General features: G+C 35.6%; 1 protein-coding gene across 1 annotated transcript in view; it reads left to right on the forward strand.

Moving 5' to 3' along the window:
• The window catches only part of DNAH7 (dynein axonemal heavy chain 7), a 123,086-nt gene that overhangs the window by 14,958 nt on the left and 87,093 nt on the right, over window positions 1–21,035 (forward strand). Inside the window, exons 12-20 of the mRNA XM_075153630.1 lie at window positions 926–1,201; window positions 2,165–2,292; window positions 2,460–2,538; window positions 7,366–7,590; window positions 8,985–9,131; window positions 9,732–10,417; window positions 12,876–13,062; window positions 19,336–19,529; window positions 20,658–20,856. Coding sequence (XP_075009731.1) covers window positions 926–1,201; window positions 2,165–2,292; window positions 2,460–2,538; window positions 7,366–7,590; window positions 8,985–9,131; window positions 9,732–10,417; window positions 12,876–13,062; window positions 19,336–19,529; window positions 20,658–20,856 — 2,121 coding nt within the window. The remainder of the gene's footprint in view (window positions 1–925; window positions 1,202–2,164; window positions 2,293–2,459; window positions 2,539–7,365; window positions 7,591–8,984; window positions 9,132–9,731; window positions 10,418–12,875; window positions 13,063–19,335; window positions 19,530–20,657; window positions 20,857–21,035) is intronic.

Consider the following 21,035-nt stretch of genomic DNA (forward strand, 5'->3'; position numbering starts at 1 on the left):
AAGTCTAAACCATGATTTTTAAGCAGTTTATATTTTAGGTGGTTTATGCATTCAACCAGATTAAAATGTTAGGAAACAATCCAAGTTAAGTAAAAAACATTTTGTGAAATAATAATAATAAAAAAAGCACCTACTTGGTTTAGAATGACATGTTGCTTTCAGTGCAGCAGTCTTAGTTTTTAACATGGAGAGAGTGAAAGTAATGCCCTGTGGTGCCTTTTGATCATTTCCCAGAGAGCTGTGCGAGGTGAACATTTGTTTTTTCCTAAAGGAATATCGTTTGGACGTTATATTGCCCTTTCTGTTTAGCAGCAACTTGAATTTTGAATAAAGATACCAACCTTCAACATTTTTGTTAATATGCTTGAACACATGACCAAGCAGAAACCTGAGGAGTATGCTATACTTTATAAAAGCCGTAATCAATAACCTGTGAAAAGGCAAATTAAAAGAAGCATCTCAAGCATGTCTAAATGCGCAAGAGCAAGGCTTTAGATCCCTGGGGGGTTGCAGGAAAGTGTTTTCTATATTTCTAATGTCACAGATTCATCAGCTGATGGCAAAATTGAAGTTGTGCCTGTGGTTCAGGAAAAATAAAATCCACGTAGATTAAATTTAAAATTGTTGATAGGATTGTTTTGGGTGTATAAGTATATGGACTTCTGAGTTTCTGAATGAAGCAGCTCTGATTTCTTACTTGTTGGAGGCAAACATCCATAAGCTAGGATTAAAAAAAAATTTGGGAGTAGAATGTAAGTAGCTGTATATACAAAATAAGGTTTTTAATCAGACTTGAATTAGAAAGATTTTTAAAGTAACATTTAGTTGATTTTTCTATCCTGTTTATCTTCTATGATGTCACTGAGCTACAGACATAACTGTAATTTGAAAATGTGTTTGGTTTTTTATGTGTTTTTTTTCAAAGCCGAAAGGGGAGTTCTCATCAACTGTCTTGAAGCCTGTTATCCTAGATGAGATCTTGGATGAACATAAGAAAAGAATCAGAGAAGAAATCATCAAAGAAAGTGCTGCACCGGTGGAACATCTCAAGCTGTATGATAAGTACAGCTTCCTGATAAACAAACAAGCTGAACAAGATATTGATCAATTCCTGACAGAGGGACATACCTTTGAAGAAATGAAAAGGGAAATTATGAAGTACCAGAAACTTGCTAAAGAAATAAAATACAGTTCTAGGAAGGTAAATTATAATAATATTCATAAAGAGATATGGATATCATTTTAATGTTGATTTTGTAGTAAGAATGTTGTCAGTCAAAGGTGATGATAATTAGCTGTGAAATAATTAAAGTGAAGTAAAATTATTTTTTTCAGAAAAAGAGAAAACTTCAAGAGTTAGCATTTCTGGGGTGTAGTTGCCATACTTAAGTGAGACTTAGTTATTTTTGCTAGAAATTGTTTTGGGAATTCAGAAGGCATTCAGAGTATGCTCCTCTTAGATGTGAAGGTGTAAGAGAAAGTGTGAGTCCAGCTACCTCCAAATTCCTTCCAAGCATCTAAGGCAGAGAGAGGATCCTTAACATGAACCACTTTTTTTGTCCCTGTGGTAAGAATCCTTTGTCCATCAATTCTAAAAAAGAATGCAGAAGGCTAAAGTGGTTTTCCTTAAGTTGTTTCTCTCCTAGCATTCAGTGCAAACCTCAGTTCTGGAGAAACTAGTACTTACAGGCCTGTCATGAGGGCTCCTGTGTGTGAAAGTCAAGCTCACTTGCCCACTAGTCAAAGAAAGCATCAGATTCAGAGACTCACTGGGAGGCAGAGTCCCTTTTTAATCGTAAGGAATGTCACCTGTCTCTAACAGTAAAGCAAGATTACCACATTTTAGATGTATGTCAAACTCAGTAATTTCACCAGACAACATTCACTGCTACAGACAGTAGATGCCCTTCCTTTTGGAGCAAGTGGATTATTTGTCAAGGTAAAAGGTGATAGAAGTAGATTTATACGAAGTTCAACATGCAGATACAGAAGAACAGTTATTTGCAACAATAGCTTTTTCTTTCCTGTCTTCACTTTAAAGTTTTAAAAGCATTTTATGATTTAACTAAATTCCTAGGTGAGATCCCTGAAATTCTGCTTAAGACTGTGAGAAAATAGATAAAAGCTATTCAATGTTCTGACAACTGTTATATTTGTATTGCAGTATCTCCGTCTAGGAATGTTTGAATTGCATTGTGATGAATTAATAAGCGCTTTGGTAAAGCGAGCAGATAATATTTGTGAAAAAGTTATTTCCAAAATGTTCAAAGATCATCAAGACATAAATGTGAGGTAACTCTCAAACTGAAAATGTGTATTGAAATATACTTAATTTTGTTTCCACTGTTGAAATTTTTTAATCCTTAAAGGATACTTTGACCTCATTTTTGCTGTTATAAATATAAGGATAATTAAAACAACACACACATGCCAAACTGGTTATTTTATATATTTTTCAGGCTATGTGATGAGTTTGAGAGAATATCAGAAAAAGCCCTTACTACTCCATCTAATACACAGGAACTAATGGAATTTAAGGTACTCTCTTCTTTTTTATGAGTTCAAGCAAGAAGTAGCTACCAATACTATTGCTCTGGCCTTAAGCAGTAGCATATGCATGTTGCCCTCTTTACAGGTATGATTCTGGCCTTGATAAAATCACTGGTGCTGTATCTGTATTACAAAATAGAAAAGGACAGGTCGTCTTTGGCCATGAGGCTAAATGTAATAGCCTGGTTCTTATACAAACAGCTAAACTCTTTTCCCCACCAAAACGTCATGGTTGCAACCAGACTGACTATTTGGAACAGTCCTTTGTCTCTGCTGTCACTTGCCCTACACAGTGGTACTACTGGCGACAATGCTGGTTGGCATGGACCAAAACCCTGTAGGGCAACTGTCTCCAAAGTGGGGGCTGTGCAGCCCAGGGGGTGCACAAGACGATCCACTGAGTACGTGAAGAAAATAGTATTTATTTTTTATCTAAAAAAATTGAGAAAGAAATTAAGCTTTACCAATATTTATATGCAGATTGACACTGGTGCCCTCACTCAGTCTGTACGTGAGAGGGTCCTGTGTCACATACGTACGTGAGGTGTCCTGAGGAAAGAGTGAGTGTTCCACAGTGCAGAGGGATTCACAGGGACACCCTCACTTGTTCACTTGCTTTCAGCATATTACTATGTATTGCAGTTTGTGTGCCCAGTTAAGTAGATTTATGGATTATATTACCTAGTTTTAACTAACCTAACCCTCACAAAATGGGCAAGTGGCTTAAAAAGATTCCCTCAAAGAAACTGCAGATTGAAGATAATACTAATAACGTGAGCACAAGTGATCAACAAGAAAATGGCAGAGCTGATGCTTCTATTCCTAATACAAGCTGTTCATTGTCCACATTATGAGGTAAAAATAATGATGGTCTAATCATATTTGGCAAGTTGGCCAAAAAAATTCAGAATTATCAGGAAGGCTATTAGAAATATGAATTTACATCCATTATTGTTAATGATGAACCTTGCCTGAAATATCTATTGTGCCTTGAGATATTAGTTAATGATAGTATGAAACCATCACACTTAGCAAGACATGTAAAAACTAAGCATCCAGGTCATGAAGAGAAACCTCTACAGTTTTTTCAGTGAAGTTTCAAGTCATGTGATACTCAATCCAGTACTCTACAAAATGTAATGATGTATGCTTAGAAGACTTAGAAGCCTCGCCTTATTTAATAGTGAAAAAGCCACATACCATTGGGGAAACACTTGTTCTTCCTGCTATGGTAAAAATGGCTGAAATAATACATGAAAAACAATATGGTGACAAACTAAAATGCATTTCTTTGTCAGCAAATACTGTTGAAGGTGCATGGAAAACATTGCTGAAGATTTGTAGAAACAAGTATTAGAACAAATTATTCAGTGTGGGAGGTTTGCTGTACAGCTGGATGAAAGTACAGATGTTTAACATATCTCAGTTTATGGTAATTGCTAGATTCTGTTTCAATAATGAAATGCATGAAGAACTACCCTTTTCTGAGCCACTAAAGGAAAGATGTAGTGGAGAAAATACATTCTCAACAGTAAATGACTTCTTTAATAAAAACAATGCTCTATGGAAAAACTGTTCAGGTGTAGCCATTGATGGTGTGGCTTCTTTGACCAGAATAAAAAAAGGATTCTGGGGTACGGTTACAGAGATAGCACCACACATGAAATTCATTCACTGCATCATTCATAAACATGCTATGGCAGCAAAGACGACGGAGCCAGAAGTGCATAAACTTCTACAGGATGTTATCAATGTGGTTAATTTTATAAAACAATATCTTTTTGAGACGGGGTGTGACCATGAAAATCTTTTGTACCATGCAGAGGTTTGCTGGTTAACTTGTGGAAAATTTCTTTAAAAGAGTTGTCGAACTTAAAGATGAGTTATGCATTTTTCTTTTACAAAAAGACATGTGTTCCTAGTTTTGCTGACCTTTTCTGTGATGACAAGTGGCTGTCAGTAGTATGCTTCCTAGCATATTTTTGGTAAAATAATGATGCTTAATCTCTCCTTCAAGGTAAAGGTGGCATCTTTAAGAATGAGTGAGAAATTAACTGCTTTTCAGAAGAAAATCATGTTATGGAGAGAGCATTTTGAAAATGGCTGTTTGGAAATGTTTCCATTGCTATGTGATTTTGTTGCTGAAAACTATATGTCTTCCCCTATAAAAACTCTCATATCTGTACACTTTAAAAACTTGGAAACAGAATTTTCTAACCCGTTTAAAAATCTTATAAAATATTTCAGTGGGTTTTGAACACATTTGTTAAAAATGCAAAAATGCAAGACCTTCCAGTTAGGTTGCAAGAACAACTGAGTGACATCAGGGAAGGTGGAAATTTACTAGATGAATTTCAACTAAAACCTTTGCATAATCGGTGGATGGGATCATGATTTATTAAGCGCAGCCAATGATGCAATTTTTCCATTTGGATCTGTCTATCTTTGAGGGGTTTTTTTTAAGCTGTGACAGCTATTAAAACGAAGTATTTGAATACACTGAACTTAGAACCAGACCTTTGAATGTCTGAATCTCAAAGTATTAAACCAAGATTATGAAGCATATTCAATCTCATTGCTCTCACTAAAAATATTATTAATAATAGTAATATTAGTGAAAGCAAAAAGTTCTCTGTAAAATTAATAAAAATTATTTAAAATATTTTTTATTTTATCTTCATTTAATCCTGTTTTAATTTCTATTTTTTGTGCATGTTTTATTATGTACATAATATGTTAGTACAATATTATATGTGTATAATCTATAAATAAATATACATATATTGGGAGTGCATGCTTGAAAATTTCTTACTGATAAGATGTGTGATCAAGAAAGCTTGGAGACCGCTGCTGTAGCGGAGCATGCTAACAAGCAGTGTGGCTGGCTGGAATGCTGATTGAGCCTGTTAGTAATATAGGTATTTAGTTAGTAATATAGGTATTACCTGGAAGTTTTGTCACTGATTTTCACAAAGCAAAGAGTTTGTGTATAATGGCTTGGAATAAGTGCGTGGTTTTGTTTCTATCCCCATCTAGCTAGTGTAAACAGATAAGTAATTTCTGCGGTGTGGGCAACATGGCGGTAGAATTAAATTTAGACTGTGCATTCTTCAGGCTTCTGAACAGATAGTGTAGTTAGTGAATATCTCTTGGTTCTCTTGAATTAAATTCAAGCAATCGAATTAGATGTGTAAGACTCAATATCCATTCCCAATATCCTAAACTAATCAAAGAATTGAAATTTGAGATGTAGGGAACTTCAATATGTATTTAATTCTTCACAAGAAAACTTTAAAACGCACTCATTGGCAAGTTGTATGAAGTAATTTTGCCTTTTTATCCTTTGTTGAATGATCATTTAAAATTTAGCAGATGTAGGGTTTGCAGTTCGATAACTGTAAAATCCCGTCTCCTCACTTACGAATACCACTTCTGTAATCAAACCCCTGCTGTTTCTTTGATGTATTCGGGCTCCAGTTCACTGGAGCACTTACATTCACACTTGAAATGTAACATGTCTTAGTCTCTTGCTGTTCAGCAAAGTTCTGATGTATGTGCACAATATTAAACGTGTGGAATATAGGTGTGTGCTTAAAATAAATTGGGTGCCTGAGTGGTTGGCTGAATTTGGATCTGAGTGATTTGAACTTTTGCTACAGTGAAGTTTAAGATAGGATCTAACTGGAATAATTTTTTCAAGTAACAAGTAAAATGTTTGGAAGTTGAACTATGTGCTGTCTGAGAATACCGTGCCTTTGAAATGCGTAGATGTTATGCTATGATTTTGTGTTGGAGAGCAAACAAATTGCATGTTATCATGCGTAGCATGTAATACTATACCAGCATCAAACCCCTTCTAATAGTTCTTCCATCTCATTGCTGAAAAGGTGTATCAGTCTTTGTTTGGGATATTCTTTTAATAGCCAAATATTCTCTAGATCCATAGCAATGAGTATAATCTGAAGCATAGAAACTGCTGTTAAAAGAGCGGAAGTGTAGATTTACCGGACAATTTATCCCTACCTAAAAATGTTTCCAGTGATATCACGTTGTGTCATCATGTTAAATTTTTCTGTGTCTTCAATTGATGGATATCAAGTAATATCTACATATACTGGTATACTATTGATCTGTCCAATTGGCCAACATTTTCACTAATACAGCTCTTTTCTTATTAAGAGGCTTTCAGAGTGCTTTGTTATGGATTATTGTTTAAACTGGGCTGTGTTGCTGTCCTGTTAAAAGCACCATACAGAATGCTACATGTATCAACGCAGTTTACTGCCAACTCTTGAGATCTGAAAGAACAATGTAATTTTTATCTTAATCACAATGAGCAGTACAGTGGCTGTCTATATTCCTTATATTCTTACTGCTAGGGAAGACCTACTCTTACATTGGCCGTCCTGTGCTTCCCTTTCTGAAATCTGTCCTTCTTTTCTCTTGTAGTTATTTTACTAATTTTTCCTTGGTAGCACCACGCTTTCTTTCCCAAACGTGCAACACTTACAACAGGCTGTCTGGATTGGCTTCCATTAGTCCAAGCCCTTGTGCATACAGCTTCACCCATTCTTTTGAGTTTTAGGTCAATAAAATAGCTAGTAAGGCAGTTGTATTAACAAGTTATATGCTGTAAAAATGGCTAATACCATGCCATTCCAAATAAACAGAATATGTATTTCTAATTTTATTTAATTTTCCTCATAAAAAATAAGCTTTTAAAGTTAAGTTTTAACTACTTCAGTCATTATTTTGGCATCAAATTATACAAAAATTATATAAAAAATGTCTTCCCTTTTAATTTCTATTCCCCAGGCCTGTATGCAGAAAATAGAAACATATGACATGCTTGAATTGGAGCAGAAATTAGTGGATGCTGTAAATTGTGTTGCTTTCCTGATAGAATGCGTCAACTTTTCACCAGCAGACATTCGACTGAACAGTAATGTTTTTCAGTGGTATGCACGAATGCCAGATATCTTTGAAGAGCACAGAAAGATAATTCAAGAAAAAACAGATCAATTTCAAGGTGGTCTTAAGGTTTGTAATGACACTATTTTAAAAATCCTTGAGCTACTAATTTTGAATGGCATATGGGACATGAAATAAGGGATGAAATAACCTCTTTTATTTTCCCATATATTTTAAAAAGGAGTTTGAAGTAGGTGTTTTTATATTATTCTTGATATTAACTAATTTTTGCCTGCTTTCCACTCATGTGCTTTTCACATATCCACGAGTACTGCAAGACAAGCCACATCTCACATTTTGCACTCTGAAAACTCTTTGGTTACAGAACTTCCAGTGATGTTGATGAAAGTTGTCTGTATGTGAAATAGTAAAATTCAGATAGATCCTTTAAATTCATGTACATGGCTTGATTTGTGCACATGAGCAGTCCCTTTGGAGTCAATGGCAGTATGTGAAATTTCTATGATAGCTCAAAAAAAAATCTGCATTAATGTAAGTGTGATTGTGCTATTAGGATAATGTCAAATAAGGTAGTTTTATAATATAAATGCATCTTGATTCAGGTTTGGTTTATTTGTTTTTATTTTTTAATCTCTTATACTTTATATGTATTTTATCTCTGTTAGAATTTTTTATTATATTTACTAGGCTTTTACAGTACAGTTTGTTATATTATCTAAGTGATGGGGTCTCTCAACAAGGATTGCTAATTACCAGGCTGCTGATCTGTTACAGTTACTGCCTGTGTAGCTGTCTGCTTTGGTTTTCTTGTGCTCCTTAGTCTCATCATCATTTTGTCTTAGATCATACATATTTTGAGATAGTGAACTTCTATGTTTATGCAGTACGTTTAAAGAAGTAGCTGGTAAGTGTTACTGTGTTATAAATAAATGTGCAGCATAGACTCTGTTATCTTGAAACATGTTACTGCTTTGTATAGTTTAGATGCTTGGTTAGACATTGACCACTACTGATTCTCAATGTGAAATATGTGTTGTGGAGTTGTATATACAAGGAAAAAGCTATCCTTGAACTGTGAGGCTTTAAGACAAGAGACACCGCTGTCTTGTGAAACTGTTTAGCTTTGTCTGTCATTTGATTAATCCTATTATTTTATTTTAATTTGAGATATACTAGAAATTTTTAGCTTTCTATTATTAGCCTGCTGACTACGTCCATCACTGAAAGCAGAAATTTCTATGTCCAACTATATCCTATGACATAGAAGCCGAAGTCACGTCTGTCAGTTAGCCCAAAAAATCACTGCAGGTAACAGTAAGATTCAGGGCAAATTCTGTAATTTGGGTAGAATAGATACTAATGTGCAAATATATTGGATGTCTTGGATTTTCTGCAAATATAAAGAGTCCTACTGTAGCAAATCAGAATAGTTATTTCTTCTTTTTACAGAAATTTATTGTGATTTTTAAAAATTATTATATGCTTGCTTAATGTTTAATTAGATACGCTGTGAACAATTTGTTGAGGAACTGAAAAGCTACTCTAAGCAGGTTGAAGAATTTAGCACATTTGGAGATATTCAGGAAGTCAACAGGTATTTGAAGAAAGCTCAAGCGTTAAACACAAAATTGGATCTTGCTGCTGATAAGGTACAGATTATAGTCTAAACTAATCCAATAGTATAAATTGTAACTCTTAATATTTGTGTTACCAGAATCAACAGTTTGCTTAGTAATGCAGTTACTGAGATGTGGCAAAATAATTCTTAATTCAGCTATGAAATATTTTTACAGGATTTGCGATTTAAATTGCAAATTTACTGAGCACAGTGATTTGTTACTATGTGGTCTTGAGTTAATATGGCAGCACTTTGCATAGTGAAAGAGTGGATTAAGTTTATGTAGGTTTGCGTAGAAATTGTACTTTTATGTTCTTGGGAAGTGCAATTCTTGATGCTCATTATTACCTCCTGTCTGTTAAAGCCTCCATGGTACTGCAAGTTATAGAGGAATGCCCGGGTACCTCTATATATATTCCTCTATTGACTAGCATGAATGCTGAGCTGTTACTGTTAAAGATTGCTTTCACTGCAGTCAATGGCAGCAATTACATAGTAGACTGGTTTAGTAACTCAAAACTTAATTTGAATCTTGTTGAAGACACCAGAAAACCTCCCTAATGCCTGTGGTGAGGACCTGGTATCATGGACAGCTTCCTTTGTATTTCAGACCTCACTTCTGTCTCAACAGATTGAGCAGTTTAATTCAGAAGAAGAGTCCTTCGGATGGCCAGTATCTCAGTACCCTCAGCATAAAAACATCCGGAATACTCTTGCTCCGTATCTTCGTCTCTATGATATGACTGTTGAATTCAACAGAAAACACAAAGACTGGACAGAGGGATCATTTACAGAAGTGAATCCAGACAAAGTAGAGGTAGATGTAGGAAACTACTGGCATGGACTGTATAAACTAGAAAAAGCCTTCCAGAATTCTCCAAATGCATTAGCAATAACAAGACAGGTTAAATCAAAAGTAGAGGAATTCAGATGCCACATTCCCCTAATCCAGATGATTTGCAATCCTGGTTTGCAAGAAAGGCACTGGGAAGAGATGTCAAAAATTGCTGGTTTACCACTGTCTCCTTCTGAACACCCAAATGTCTTGTCATATATTAACTTGCATCTTGAACCATTCCTAGAAAAGTTTGAGACCATCAGTGACACAGCCAGCAAAGAACATTCACTTGAGAAAGCTTTAACAAAAATGATTTCTGAATGGGATCAAATGGAGTTCACTCTTCTTGCCTATAGAGAAACAGGAACCCATATTTTGTCATCTGTAGATGATATTCAGATGTTACTGGATGACCACATTGTCAAAACTCAGACTATGAGAGGATCTCCATTCATTAAGCATTACGAAAAGAGAATAAGGTATTTTTTTTCTAATAGAAAGTCACCAAGTAATGTTACCAAATAAGAAATCTTTTCTGCTTTATCTAAAGCATGGGGGCTTCGAATGCTTTTGTTTATTCTCCTTAAGCAGTGAATTACTCTCATTTTAAAGGGCTAAAGCTTTTGTCTCTTGTCAGATACATGCTACTTAATCCCATAAACCTGATTTTTACTTGTAATTAATGATATGGGAAGTGCTAATGCATGGGAGAGGTTGCTAAACATTTTTAACGTGCTCTGGTACTTAAGGTACCAGATGCATTGTAACATTTATTATGTTACATTATCTGTTTTACCAGATAAAACATATCTGAGGCACAAATGGAAAGGTTGTAGACTAAGAGAATACAGTCTAAACGTTCCACCTAAATTATAAAGCTACTGAATCTTTTAGCTCTTCAACAACTAAAAATGTTAGGGCTTATGTAAGGGAGATGAAGAAAATGAAAACAAGACAAATTTCAGGGAAGTGGTGAAAGATTTTTTTTTTTTCCCTAATGCAGAAAATTAAATTCCAAAACTTAGCATTGTATTTTAAAAATTCTATACTTCTATCTTTAAGCATAGATTTTAATCTGATTTTGTCTCTTTCCTAATAAATACTTTTCTTGCTTCTTAAATCCCCCAAACATAGCCATGTTGTGGAAAACCAAAAATCTTTCATCTAAAGTTTGGCTATAACTGTCTAGCTATATAGGTACCTCCAAACTTCTATTAACCTGTAAAAATGCTATTTCAGATTTCAGCACATATAATGAATGAATAATAATGAATACATAAGTACATATACATACATGTACATTCCAATAAGTATTAATTCTCCAATTAATACTGTACTATAGTATAAGAATTCCTTCCTTATTATAGAGTATAAGAGTTCCTTCCTTATGAACGTAAAATGGTAGGTTTTGCCTATTTAAAAAGAGTAAGCACACCATGGTAATTTCATCAGTTTTTTTGGTGACTGACAGCATTTGTAATAATACAAGGTATTACTATTGCTTCAGTCTTTGAGATCTAGGCGATTACGCAGTGGTTGCTTTCTCAATAACCCAACAAAGCATGTAGAATTCTGGATTGTTGCCAGCGATTATTCCAAATTCCTCGTGTTAATTTTTGTGTATTTTTGGTGTAAGCAAATGAACTGACCTGCTTAACTTTCCTCTTGGAAAGCTGCATTTTTCTCTACCTTTTGGTAGAAGCAAAATCACCGGAGATGAAGTACCAATACCTAAAAGATGAAAGAGGGACTTTGGGTAGAGGAGAAGGTACATGCAAACAAAGCTAGCTGTTGTTTAGAATCTGTGGCAGGTAAATAAAGGAAGGAAGAAGCTGAGTATGTTTTCACATGTATCATTTTACAGAACTCAGTGCAGCCCATGTGTAAGTGTCCTGTTGAGAAAATTATTGCCATGATTCATTTATACAGTATATATTTTAACAGCATGCACTTTTTGTAATAATTCTGTCTGTACTGTCCAGTGGTATGAGAGTTGTGAAAAATGATACTCACTGTTTTCATACAGGAAAGAAGAATATATGAGAATATATGTACTTGTTATAGGATTATAAATAGCATTTTATGTTTATATATTTTTTTGCAAATTGCTTGTGTCAGTGAATTAGGAATACCAATGACATTGGAGAACTGATAATATCACACCTGTCTGATACTGGTGAGATAGCAAGAAGCGTTAAAATGATGCAGAAAAATTGAGGAGACTGAGAAAAAATGATGGACTAAAGGATCTTGAATTTTTAGCTATCAAAAGGAAAGACTGAATAGCTATTGAATTATAATATTGTGTTCCCATAGTGATGTGCAGTAATATTGAAAGACTCTTTATCAGACAAATGTGTTCAACATCCACATTTGGAATTTGAAGTCAGAAATAAAATGTGACTTAACCATTGGACTATTTACTCTACTAATTGAAATCTTTTAATTAAGACCACGTGTCTTTTTAGGACAACATCTACATATTTTTGATTTAGTAATTTAGGTTAGTTTCATGTCTGTCTTTTGCCATCTCAGCCTGTCTATCCCAGGAAACAATTAGAAATAGTAGTCTGGGCTTTGGTATATGCCAGAAACCAGATTACATACTCAATTGAAGTGAATTTGTCCACAGATACTATTACATGCTAAAGTAAGTGCTACGTTTATTCACTGATACTGTTAGTCTATTTATTGGATTAACCTGGTTCATGAAATCCTACAATCAACCTTACAGATGATCCAGTTGCAGAAATTAATGTGGAGTTTGTTATGCAGGAAATCAGGCTAGGTGAATATGATGTTCTGCTGAAATCTTAAAACTTATACCTGTTGCACTTGCTGCTGAATATGCAAATTGCCAAAAAGATCTTACCAGTCTGTTGGAAATGTTTTACTCTAAGCATCGATTAATGCATTTGAACTAATGCTATTTTATAGGGAATGGGAAGGAAAGCTGTTGTTGGTACAGGAGATCCTGGATGAATGGCTGAAGGTTCAGGCTACTTGGCTTTATTTGGAGCCAATTTTCAGTTCTCCTGACATCATGGCTCAGATGCCTGAGGAAAGCAGACGATTCAGTACTGTGGTTAAGACGTGGAAAGACTTAATGAAATCAGTTTTTCAGGTAAGTACTGCTGTTTTAAGAATATAGAGTGAATTTGTAGTATGTACCAAAAAAAAAATTGCTTCTGATAACATAGTAATTGGTTTTCTGTTTCATCTTAGCCCCCTTTCTTAGATTCTTTTTAAAATTATTTTGCAGAACTGTTTCACATAGAATCATAGAAGCATTGATTGGGAGGGGCCACTGGAGTTCAGTTAGTCTAACTTCTTTCTAAAAGCAGAACTTTTACCAACACTACATCAGGTCAGCCACAGCTTTGTTTAGCCAAATCTCAAAAATCTCCAAGGACAGAGATTTCTTGCAGATTACCTCCAGAGGCTTCAGTGCTGTGGTACCTTCTTAGTGAATAATTTTTTTCCTAATGTCCAAGCTGAACCTCCCAAGCAAAGATTTGTACTTGTTGCCCCTTGTTGCCCAACTGTCACTGCTGAGAAGTTGGCTCTGGTTTTTTTCAATTACCCTTCATGTAGTTCCTGGCTACAGTTAAATTCTACCTTAATTTCCACTTCACGAAGCTGAACAAGTCCAGCTCTCCCAACCTTTTCTCTTAGGCCATGTGCCATTCTAGTGAGTAAAATTAAGCAGCATATAAAACAAAGTAACATAGCAATGATGATCCTGGCACTGTAGGTCAATTGACATGAATCAATGAAATTTGACACCAATTGTTCCTTTTGAAAAATGCTGTTTATTTGCATATTGAATGATAGAGATGCCTCTATAACTTTAAACTGTTTAGTTATTTAACTTGCTTCAAAAGTACTATTCTGATCTACTATAAATCAGTACATAAGGCAGTTGTCAGACCCCATCACTGGCAGTCTGGCAGTTCAAAATGTTACTCTCTTGCCAATCTGCTTCTTATTTGACCCTTTCCAGAAGTTAGCACTGTTTAGGATCAATTGATAAGATTATATGAATGCTCTTTGCTTCAGTAATTAGAAGTTTTCAGCCTTGGGTTGGGTTAGACTGGCTATATTTGCCAGCCTAACTGAATGAAGAACACTCCTACAGCCTCTTCTGCTGACTGCTGGGAGGGCAATAGCTTCTAGCAAAGAGGTGGTACTAGTAAGGGAAGAACTAAGTATCTGAAGTATCTGAAACTGGCACAGCTGATTCTTCAGCAGTTACATGATCAATGGCTTGAATGCATGCTCTACAAATTCTGTTCCTCAGGGAATAACCAGTTACCTAGTAATTCTGGTAATCCTATTACGTAATTCTAATGATTCTCATAATGATTAGAGAAAACTGCATTCATTCTGAAAAAGTTCCCTAATATCAAGGACTTTTCTAGTAGGATGTTGCATTTTTAATATTTTTTTAACTGGGCTTACTAAACTATTCAACAGACTTGAGAAGATTTATGAGGTCCACTGTTTTCCGGGGTAGGGACATAAGGTTGTCGTTTGAAGAAAAAAATTAGAAGCTTTGTTTTCATCCGTCTCATGCCTTTGCAGAACTTTCAGAGACTATTATGTCATTAGGACAAATGCTAAAATCTTCACTCAGTCCAAAAACTTTTGGTCTGAGCTCTTTTCAAATTGCAGATATGGTCTTAATGTAGGAATACACAAAATGTGTAGTATACAAAAAGAAACATTTGCTCAATTTCCTGGCAATTCAGCTTGATCACTTAAAAATAAAGTTATTTTTCATTTTTTATTCTCTTTTTATTCTTTCTCCTTCCCTTTCTCTCCCCCTCCCCCCCTCTTTCTCCTTCTGTCTTACACTCCCCTCCCTCCTTTTCTCTGTTTTTTTTTCCTTCTGATTTAGAAGAAAATCAGGAATTTATCCCATAGAGCTGTGAAATCAATAGTATTCATTTTGGGGAAGAAATTGGGTAAAAATAAAAAAGGGCAAGAATTTCAGAATTTTGTTGAGTATTATATTTCTGAACATTATGTGCTGAATGATCTGTTTTGATAAAATCTTCTAATTCAGATATTCAGTGCTAGTCAAATACAAAGTATCTTTTGAATGTGATATATGTTATCACTGGCAGAAAAAAGAATAATCTTTTGTTTGTACAGGAGTGTGTAAATGCCAGAATACAAGTTTAACAATCTAAAGTTGGTTTTGGCTAAACAAGTAGACATTATTTTCCAGAAGATGGCACTCTGTTTCTGCAAATGCAATGTTTGTGTTTCATGGTTTAAAAGAATGCTCTTCCCGAGTCTATGTGAATGGTCTTAAAGCATAAAGCAAACTTGAGTCTGTTCGTGCTTTTTTGCATTTATATGCCATTGTATTATAAAATTCTCTGTATTATAAAATTCCTTTATTTGCTTAGCTTTTCATCACAAATTTGAATAATCATATATTATTCCTTCATTTTGAGTATCTAATTTAACCCTCATTAATGTGCATTGCTTAAATTATTTAGTGGTGCTTAAATTATTTAGTGGTTTAATTTCCACTTCCCATAAATTTAAAAAAAAAATCTAGGATATGGAAGCTTTTCTGTTTTTGTGGGGAAGAAAGCAAAAAAAAAAAAAAAAAAGGCAAGGGAAAAAAAATCCAAGAAAAAAAAATCCCAGGCTGTAACCTGTGATATTTTAAAAATTATATTTAGAAGCTAAAGCAAGTGATGGTGTTTTAACAAGGTATTAAAACTATTTTTATACACTTGATTTATGCTATTTTCTTGATACAGTTTTTTCCCCTAATTGACACTGAGTGTCACTGACAAAATAAGTTACACTGATGTTTTGAATGACTGAGAATGATGGCATTCCCCTTTTTTCTTCATGTCTTAGCAGAACTGTAAATAGGAAATCTATGTTGAAGCATAGATTATTTTTTTTCCTGACTTCTTCTTTCTCATATGAAAGAAAAAACAAGCAGGAATAATCCCATTTATAAAACTGGCAACACAGCTTTGATTTGCTTTCCCAGTTGCACTTTTTCTATTTGCTGATGATAAATATGCTAAGAAAGGGAACAAAACCTTTTTCTGTTGACAACATATAGTTATATGGTTGTTTGTGGATTAAAAACTGTTTTATAAAACCAATTATGAACTATGTTTGTATGCTGACAGCTTAATTGTCTATGTATGGATGAAAAGTATATGTAGTTATTGAGTTTGTTCTGGCTTGGTATGATGCAAGAGGCAAGTAACAGAAGGTAAATGTATTTCATGTACAAAGGAACGCTGATTATTGTATTAGAGAGGTGCACCCCCATGAAGATCAATTAGATAAACATCCAATTCTGGTTTTTTTTCAGTATATTGGAAGTATATGTGTAACATGAGCAGGGAATTGAACAGAAGCTGAATGCACATTGCAAACAATTTCAAAATGTTATGAGTTTTTGAACTGAAACTGAACTTGGAATTTATTATTAAATTCTCCAAACTGAAGCTGGACAGCAGTCAGGTTACTGGGTCAAATCTGCATTGTCATCCTATGAGGGGTTTTTTCTTACAGATGCCTTTTGCACCTTCTGGGCTTTGCACAGCAGTCTAGCCTGTCTCTCCTCATCTGTCCCTTGCAACATGAGTCACCCATGCTTCTGCTCTGTGAGACTTTTGTTCTGCAAACCCTATCAGGGTTTTTCTGAGTGGGACATTCTGTATTTGTAATGGGCTCTGACAAAACTGTTCCTAGTGGAAATAGTCTGGGTGTTTCTTATGGTTGGATATACCTGTGTCTTTTTTTATTTTAATCCTGCATATGTGTTCTATGCTGTGTGCTTACAGGTGCAGACTCACTGGGCAGAGCAGAGGGGACCTAAGGGTTGCCTAACATTTCTGGTTAGCTCTGTTGCCATCTCACCTGTAGTCATTCTGGCCCCATTCAAATCCTGGGGAAATGCAGTCTGATTTAGGTGGTAAAGGAGATGGTATGGCAGAATCTGTGTTCCCAGACTTTGGGAAGTGGAGCAGGGAATTGGGATTTATCACTCTCCATTTCCTTGCCAGGACTTTGTCATTATAGAACATTATGTATTGCAACATGAGTGGGTTTGAATCAGTTCACGGTTAACAAGTCACTTAATGTACTGGCATGAGCCTGAACTAGAACTGAACTAGAATAAATTCAGTCACAGATGAACCCAAGACCATACTGGAACTGAGTAGAAGCATTTGCTTGGTTTGACTTCCTCAGTCATAAATCTGCATAATTTCCTGCTTTTCAATATTTGCTCCCAAAACCCCATACTTGGTGAACAAGATTAAAAAATGTAATGATGATTAGGCTATAAATAATTGGTCCTAAGGCATATTAAATGCTGGAACCTGATGTTCAGACAACTGTATTTCTTTAAAGCTTCTTTGCTTGGCAACCTTTAGGTCTTTTTTGTATTTGTATTAATTGAAGTAACTTTCATCTTATGTAGTAGCTTTTCTAAGCATTTACATTCATTTAATATGAAAGGTTAATTTGGAAAGCACTAGAAAGAATTTGGAAAGCACTATATGTCTTAATATGTATGTGGTGGGTTGACCCTGGCTGAATGCTAAGTGCCCACCAAAGCCGCTCTGTCACTCCCCTTCTCAGCTGGATAGGGGAGAGAAAATATAACAAAAGGCTCGTGGGTTGAAATAGGGACAGGGGGAGTTCATTCACTAATTACTGTCATGGGCAAACAGACTGGACTTGGGGAAATTAGTTTAATTTATTACCAATCAAATCAGAGTAGAGTAATGAGAAGTAAAAACAAACCTTAAAACACCTTCCTCCCACCTCACCCTTCTTCCCAGGTTTAATTTTACTCCGGAATTCTCTACCTCCTCCCCTGCCAACAGTGCAGGGGGACGGGGAATAGGGGTTGCGGTCAGTTCATCGTACGTTGTTTCTGCCACTCCTTCCTCCTCAGCAGGAGGACTCCTCACACTCCTCCCCTGCTCCAGCGTGGACAAACTTCTCCAACATGAGTCCTTCCCACGGACTGTGGTTCTTCACGAACTGCTCCAGCGTGGGTCCCCCACGGGGTCACAAGTCCTGCCAGCCAATCTGCTCCAGCGTGGGCTCCTATCTCCACGGGTCCACAGGTCCTGCCAGGAGCCTGCTCCAGCGTGGGCTTCCCACCGGGTCACAGCCTCCTTTGGGCATCCACCTGCTCCGATGTGGGGTCCTCCACGGGCTGTAGGTGGATATCTGCTCCACCGTTAACCTCCATGGGCTGCAGGGGGACAGCCTGCCTCATCATGGTCTTCACCACGGGCTGCAGGGGAATCTCTGCTCCGGCGCTTGGAGCACCTTCTCCCCCTCCTTCTTCACTGACCTTGGTGTCTGCAGAGTTGTTCCTCTCACATATTCTCACCCCTCTCTCTGGCTGCAATTGAGCAGTTTTTTTCCCCCTTCTTAAGTATGTATCACAGAGGTGCTACCACCGTTGCTGATGGGCTCGGCCTTGGCCAGCGGTGGATCCGTCTTGGAGCTGGCTGGCACTGGCTCTATTGGACACAGGGGAAGCTTCTAGTAGCTTCTCACAGAAGCCACCCCTGTAATCCCCCCTGCTACCAAAACCTTGCCATGCAAACCCAATACAATGTATTTTGTCATCTACACAGGGTATAAATATAAGAAATCCAGTGTTTATCCCATAATGTATCTTGACAGGTCTTATTCAGGTGCTATCGTAAAAAAAAAAATTTATATTCTTAAAGTAAGTATAACTTTTCACATTTTGCTTGCAAAAATCTTTAAACATGTATTTAGCTAGTAAACGTATTAGGATCAGAGAATACCTTTTTTTAGATCATATTACTAGTTAGTGTTAGTACGGAAGTGTCAGTGTTGCCTATGTACAACTTTGCCATCTCAATACTTATAATCTCGTGTATATATTTATATATTTTATGTGGAAGGAAAGATCTTTTTTTTGCATTGAACTCGGATAGATGATTACCACTTAAAATGTGTGTCTGCATTGTTGTCATAAAAGTACATTTTTAAAAATCCATCAAAATGTTTTAATTGTCTTGCTTAATTACATAATCCAATTGAATAGCCAATGTAAATTAATGTTGCTCCAACAGAATGATGGGAGTTGTGCTGTTTGATGAATTGATCCTGTTTTGAAAATTATTTTCAAAAATAATAGTTTGTTTTGAAAAATTTACTTTAATACCAACTGCCTAACTGCTTTTCTAGTGAACCCTGGCAATGAAGAAGGTTAGTAAATTGTAACCCTGACAATGGTTTGAATAAAGCAGAATTTGAAATAAAGATTCATTTTACTTAAGACTTCCTGCAGTGCTGTGTGGTGATTTACTTGAGAAGGCATTAACATTTTTATCTGGAATAATTTCTTTTCCAGGACAAACATGTGCTGACAGTAATAATAATAGACAAGATGTTGGAAAAACTGAAGAAGTGCAATGAACTTCTGGAGCTAATTCTCAAGGGACTTAATGAATACTTAGAGAAAAAGCGCTTGTTTTTCCCCAGATTCTTTTTTTTGTCTAATGATGAACTCCTTGAGATTCTTTCAGAGACCAAAGATCCTACTCGGTATGGTAATATTTAATAGATGTATTTGTGACTCACAGTGCATGCAGATAGGCTTGTCATACTGTTTCTCTGAGCCCAGAACTCTCTTTTTTCTCACTGACAGTTATGGTATTAAATATCTACTTGGTTTTTATGGTAGGTGAATGCAGAGTAATTTTTAATATGGGTAATTAAATTCAGTTCTGTTTTCTGAACTAGTAACCCTTCCATACACTGGTTTTCAGAAGAATCAGAAGTCCACATAGTAATTCATGGTGAAATTATCATACCCGTTTTTTCCTAGTAGAAAATTGAATATCAGATGGAACCTGTGTACAGCTGACTTGAGTTTTATCTTTTTGGAGGCAGTCCTTATTAAAGTATTTCAGAAATTTTTTGCCGTGTTTTAACGGCAAAGGATTTCTACTAGGATTTCTACTCCCCAACCTCATTCAGGATTAAACTGCAAAAAGGACTTATACTGAGTGGAATTAACTCTACGAAGATTGCTACAGAAGCGATCTTGTTAAGCAATACAGCCTTTGCTATAAGCAGAGGAACTGGGGTTTCATTCCTAATATGCGTCCAGACTTGATAGTGTGCAATGAATGCAGTGCAAGGTCATGCAAAAATAAGAACGAAAATTAATAATAAAATGCCGGCTCAGTCACAGAGAACTATTCATACAGTGCAATGAGCAGGGCAAGAGATCTTTTGAGGGAAAAAAAATCTTAAAGGTTTTTTTTTTATTATTTATTACAAGCTATTGTTTTAAGGTTGTACTTGGTTGCTTTACTCAAATTCCTTAATGTTTACTATAGTTTGCTGGGAAGATATAAATAATGGAATTTTATGTATTGTATGTGGATTAGCAGTTAAAGAAAGAATACTTGTTTATCCTTACTAGTTTATATGTTACAGAGACTATAAGTAGTATTTTACGTATTTAAAATGATCTTCAAAAAATACTGTGGTAGGCATCTTGCAGGGGGTAGTACACAAGAATTATTGTTGAAGATAAACTTTTTTAAACAAACTTAAAATAAACTTTTAAGTAAATTTTTTTTTTTTTTTTTAAATCAGATCTCTCTGGTAGTATTGGCAAGAAAAAATTGTCAGAAGCGGTTTAATACTGGTTTTGTTTTCTAGAGTACAACCTCACTTGAAGAAGTGTTTTGAGGGAATTGCAAGTGTGGAATTTACTGATGTATTAGATATTACACACATTAAAAGTAGTGAAGGAGAGACTGTGGAACTCATAGAGACAATCTCGACATCAGAAGCTAGAGGTCAAGTTGAAAAATGGCTGGTTGAACTGGAGGCAGCTATGCTGAAGTCTGTCCACAAGGTAACAAGTCCTAACCTCTTATTTTCTAGGCTAATGTCATTCAGCATTGATTTCTTCAGTAAACATTGACATATACTGGAATCACTTTTTATTCTTTGAACCTAGCAGGAACGTTAAAACAATGAATTCAGTCTTTAAAGGTTATATCTTTTTTTTTTTTAGTTCTGGTGTTAATTTCT

The sequence above is a fragment of the Calonectris borealis genome, chromosome 6, assembly GCF_964195595.1.
Source record: "Calonectris borealis chromosome 6, bCalBor7.hap1.2, whole genome shotgun sequence".
Lineage (NCBI taxonomy): Eukaryota > Metazoa > Chordata > Aves > Procellariiformes > Procellariidae > Calonectris > Calonectris borealis.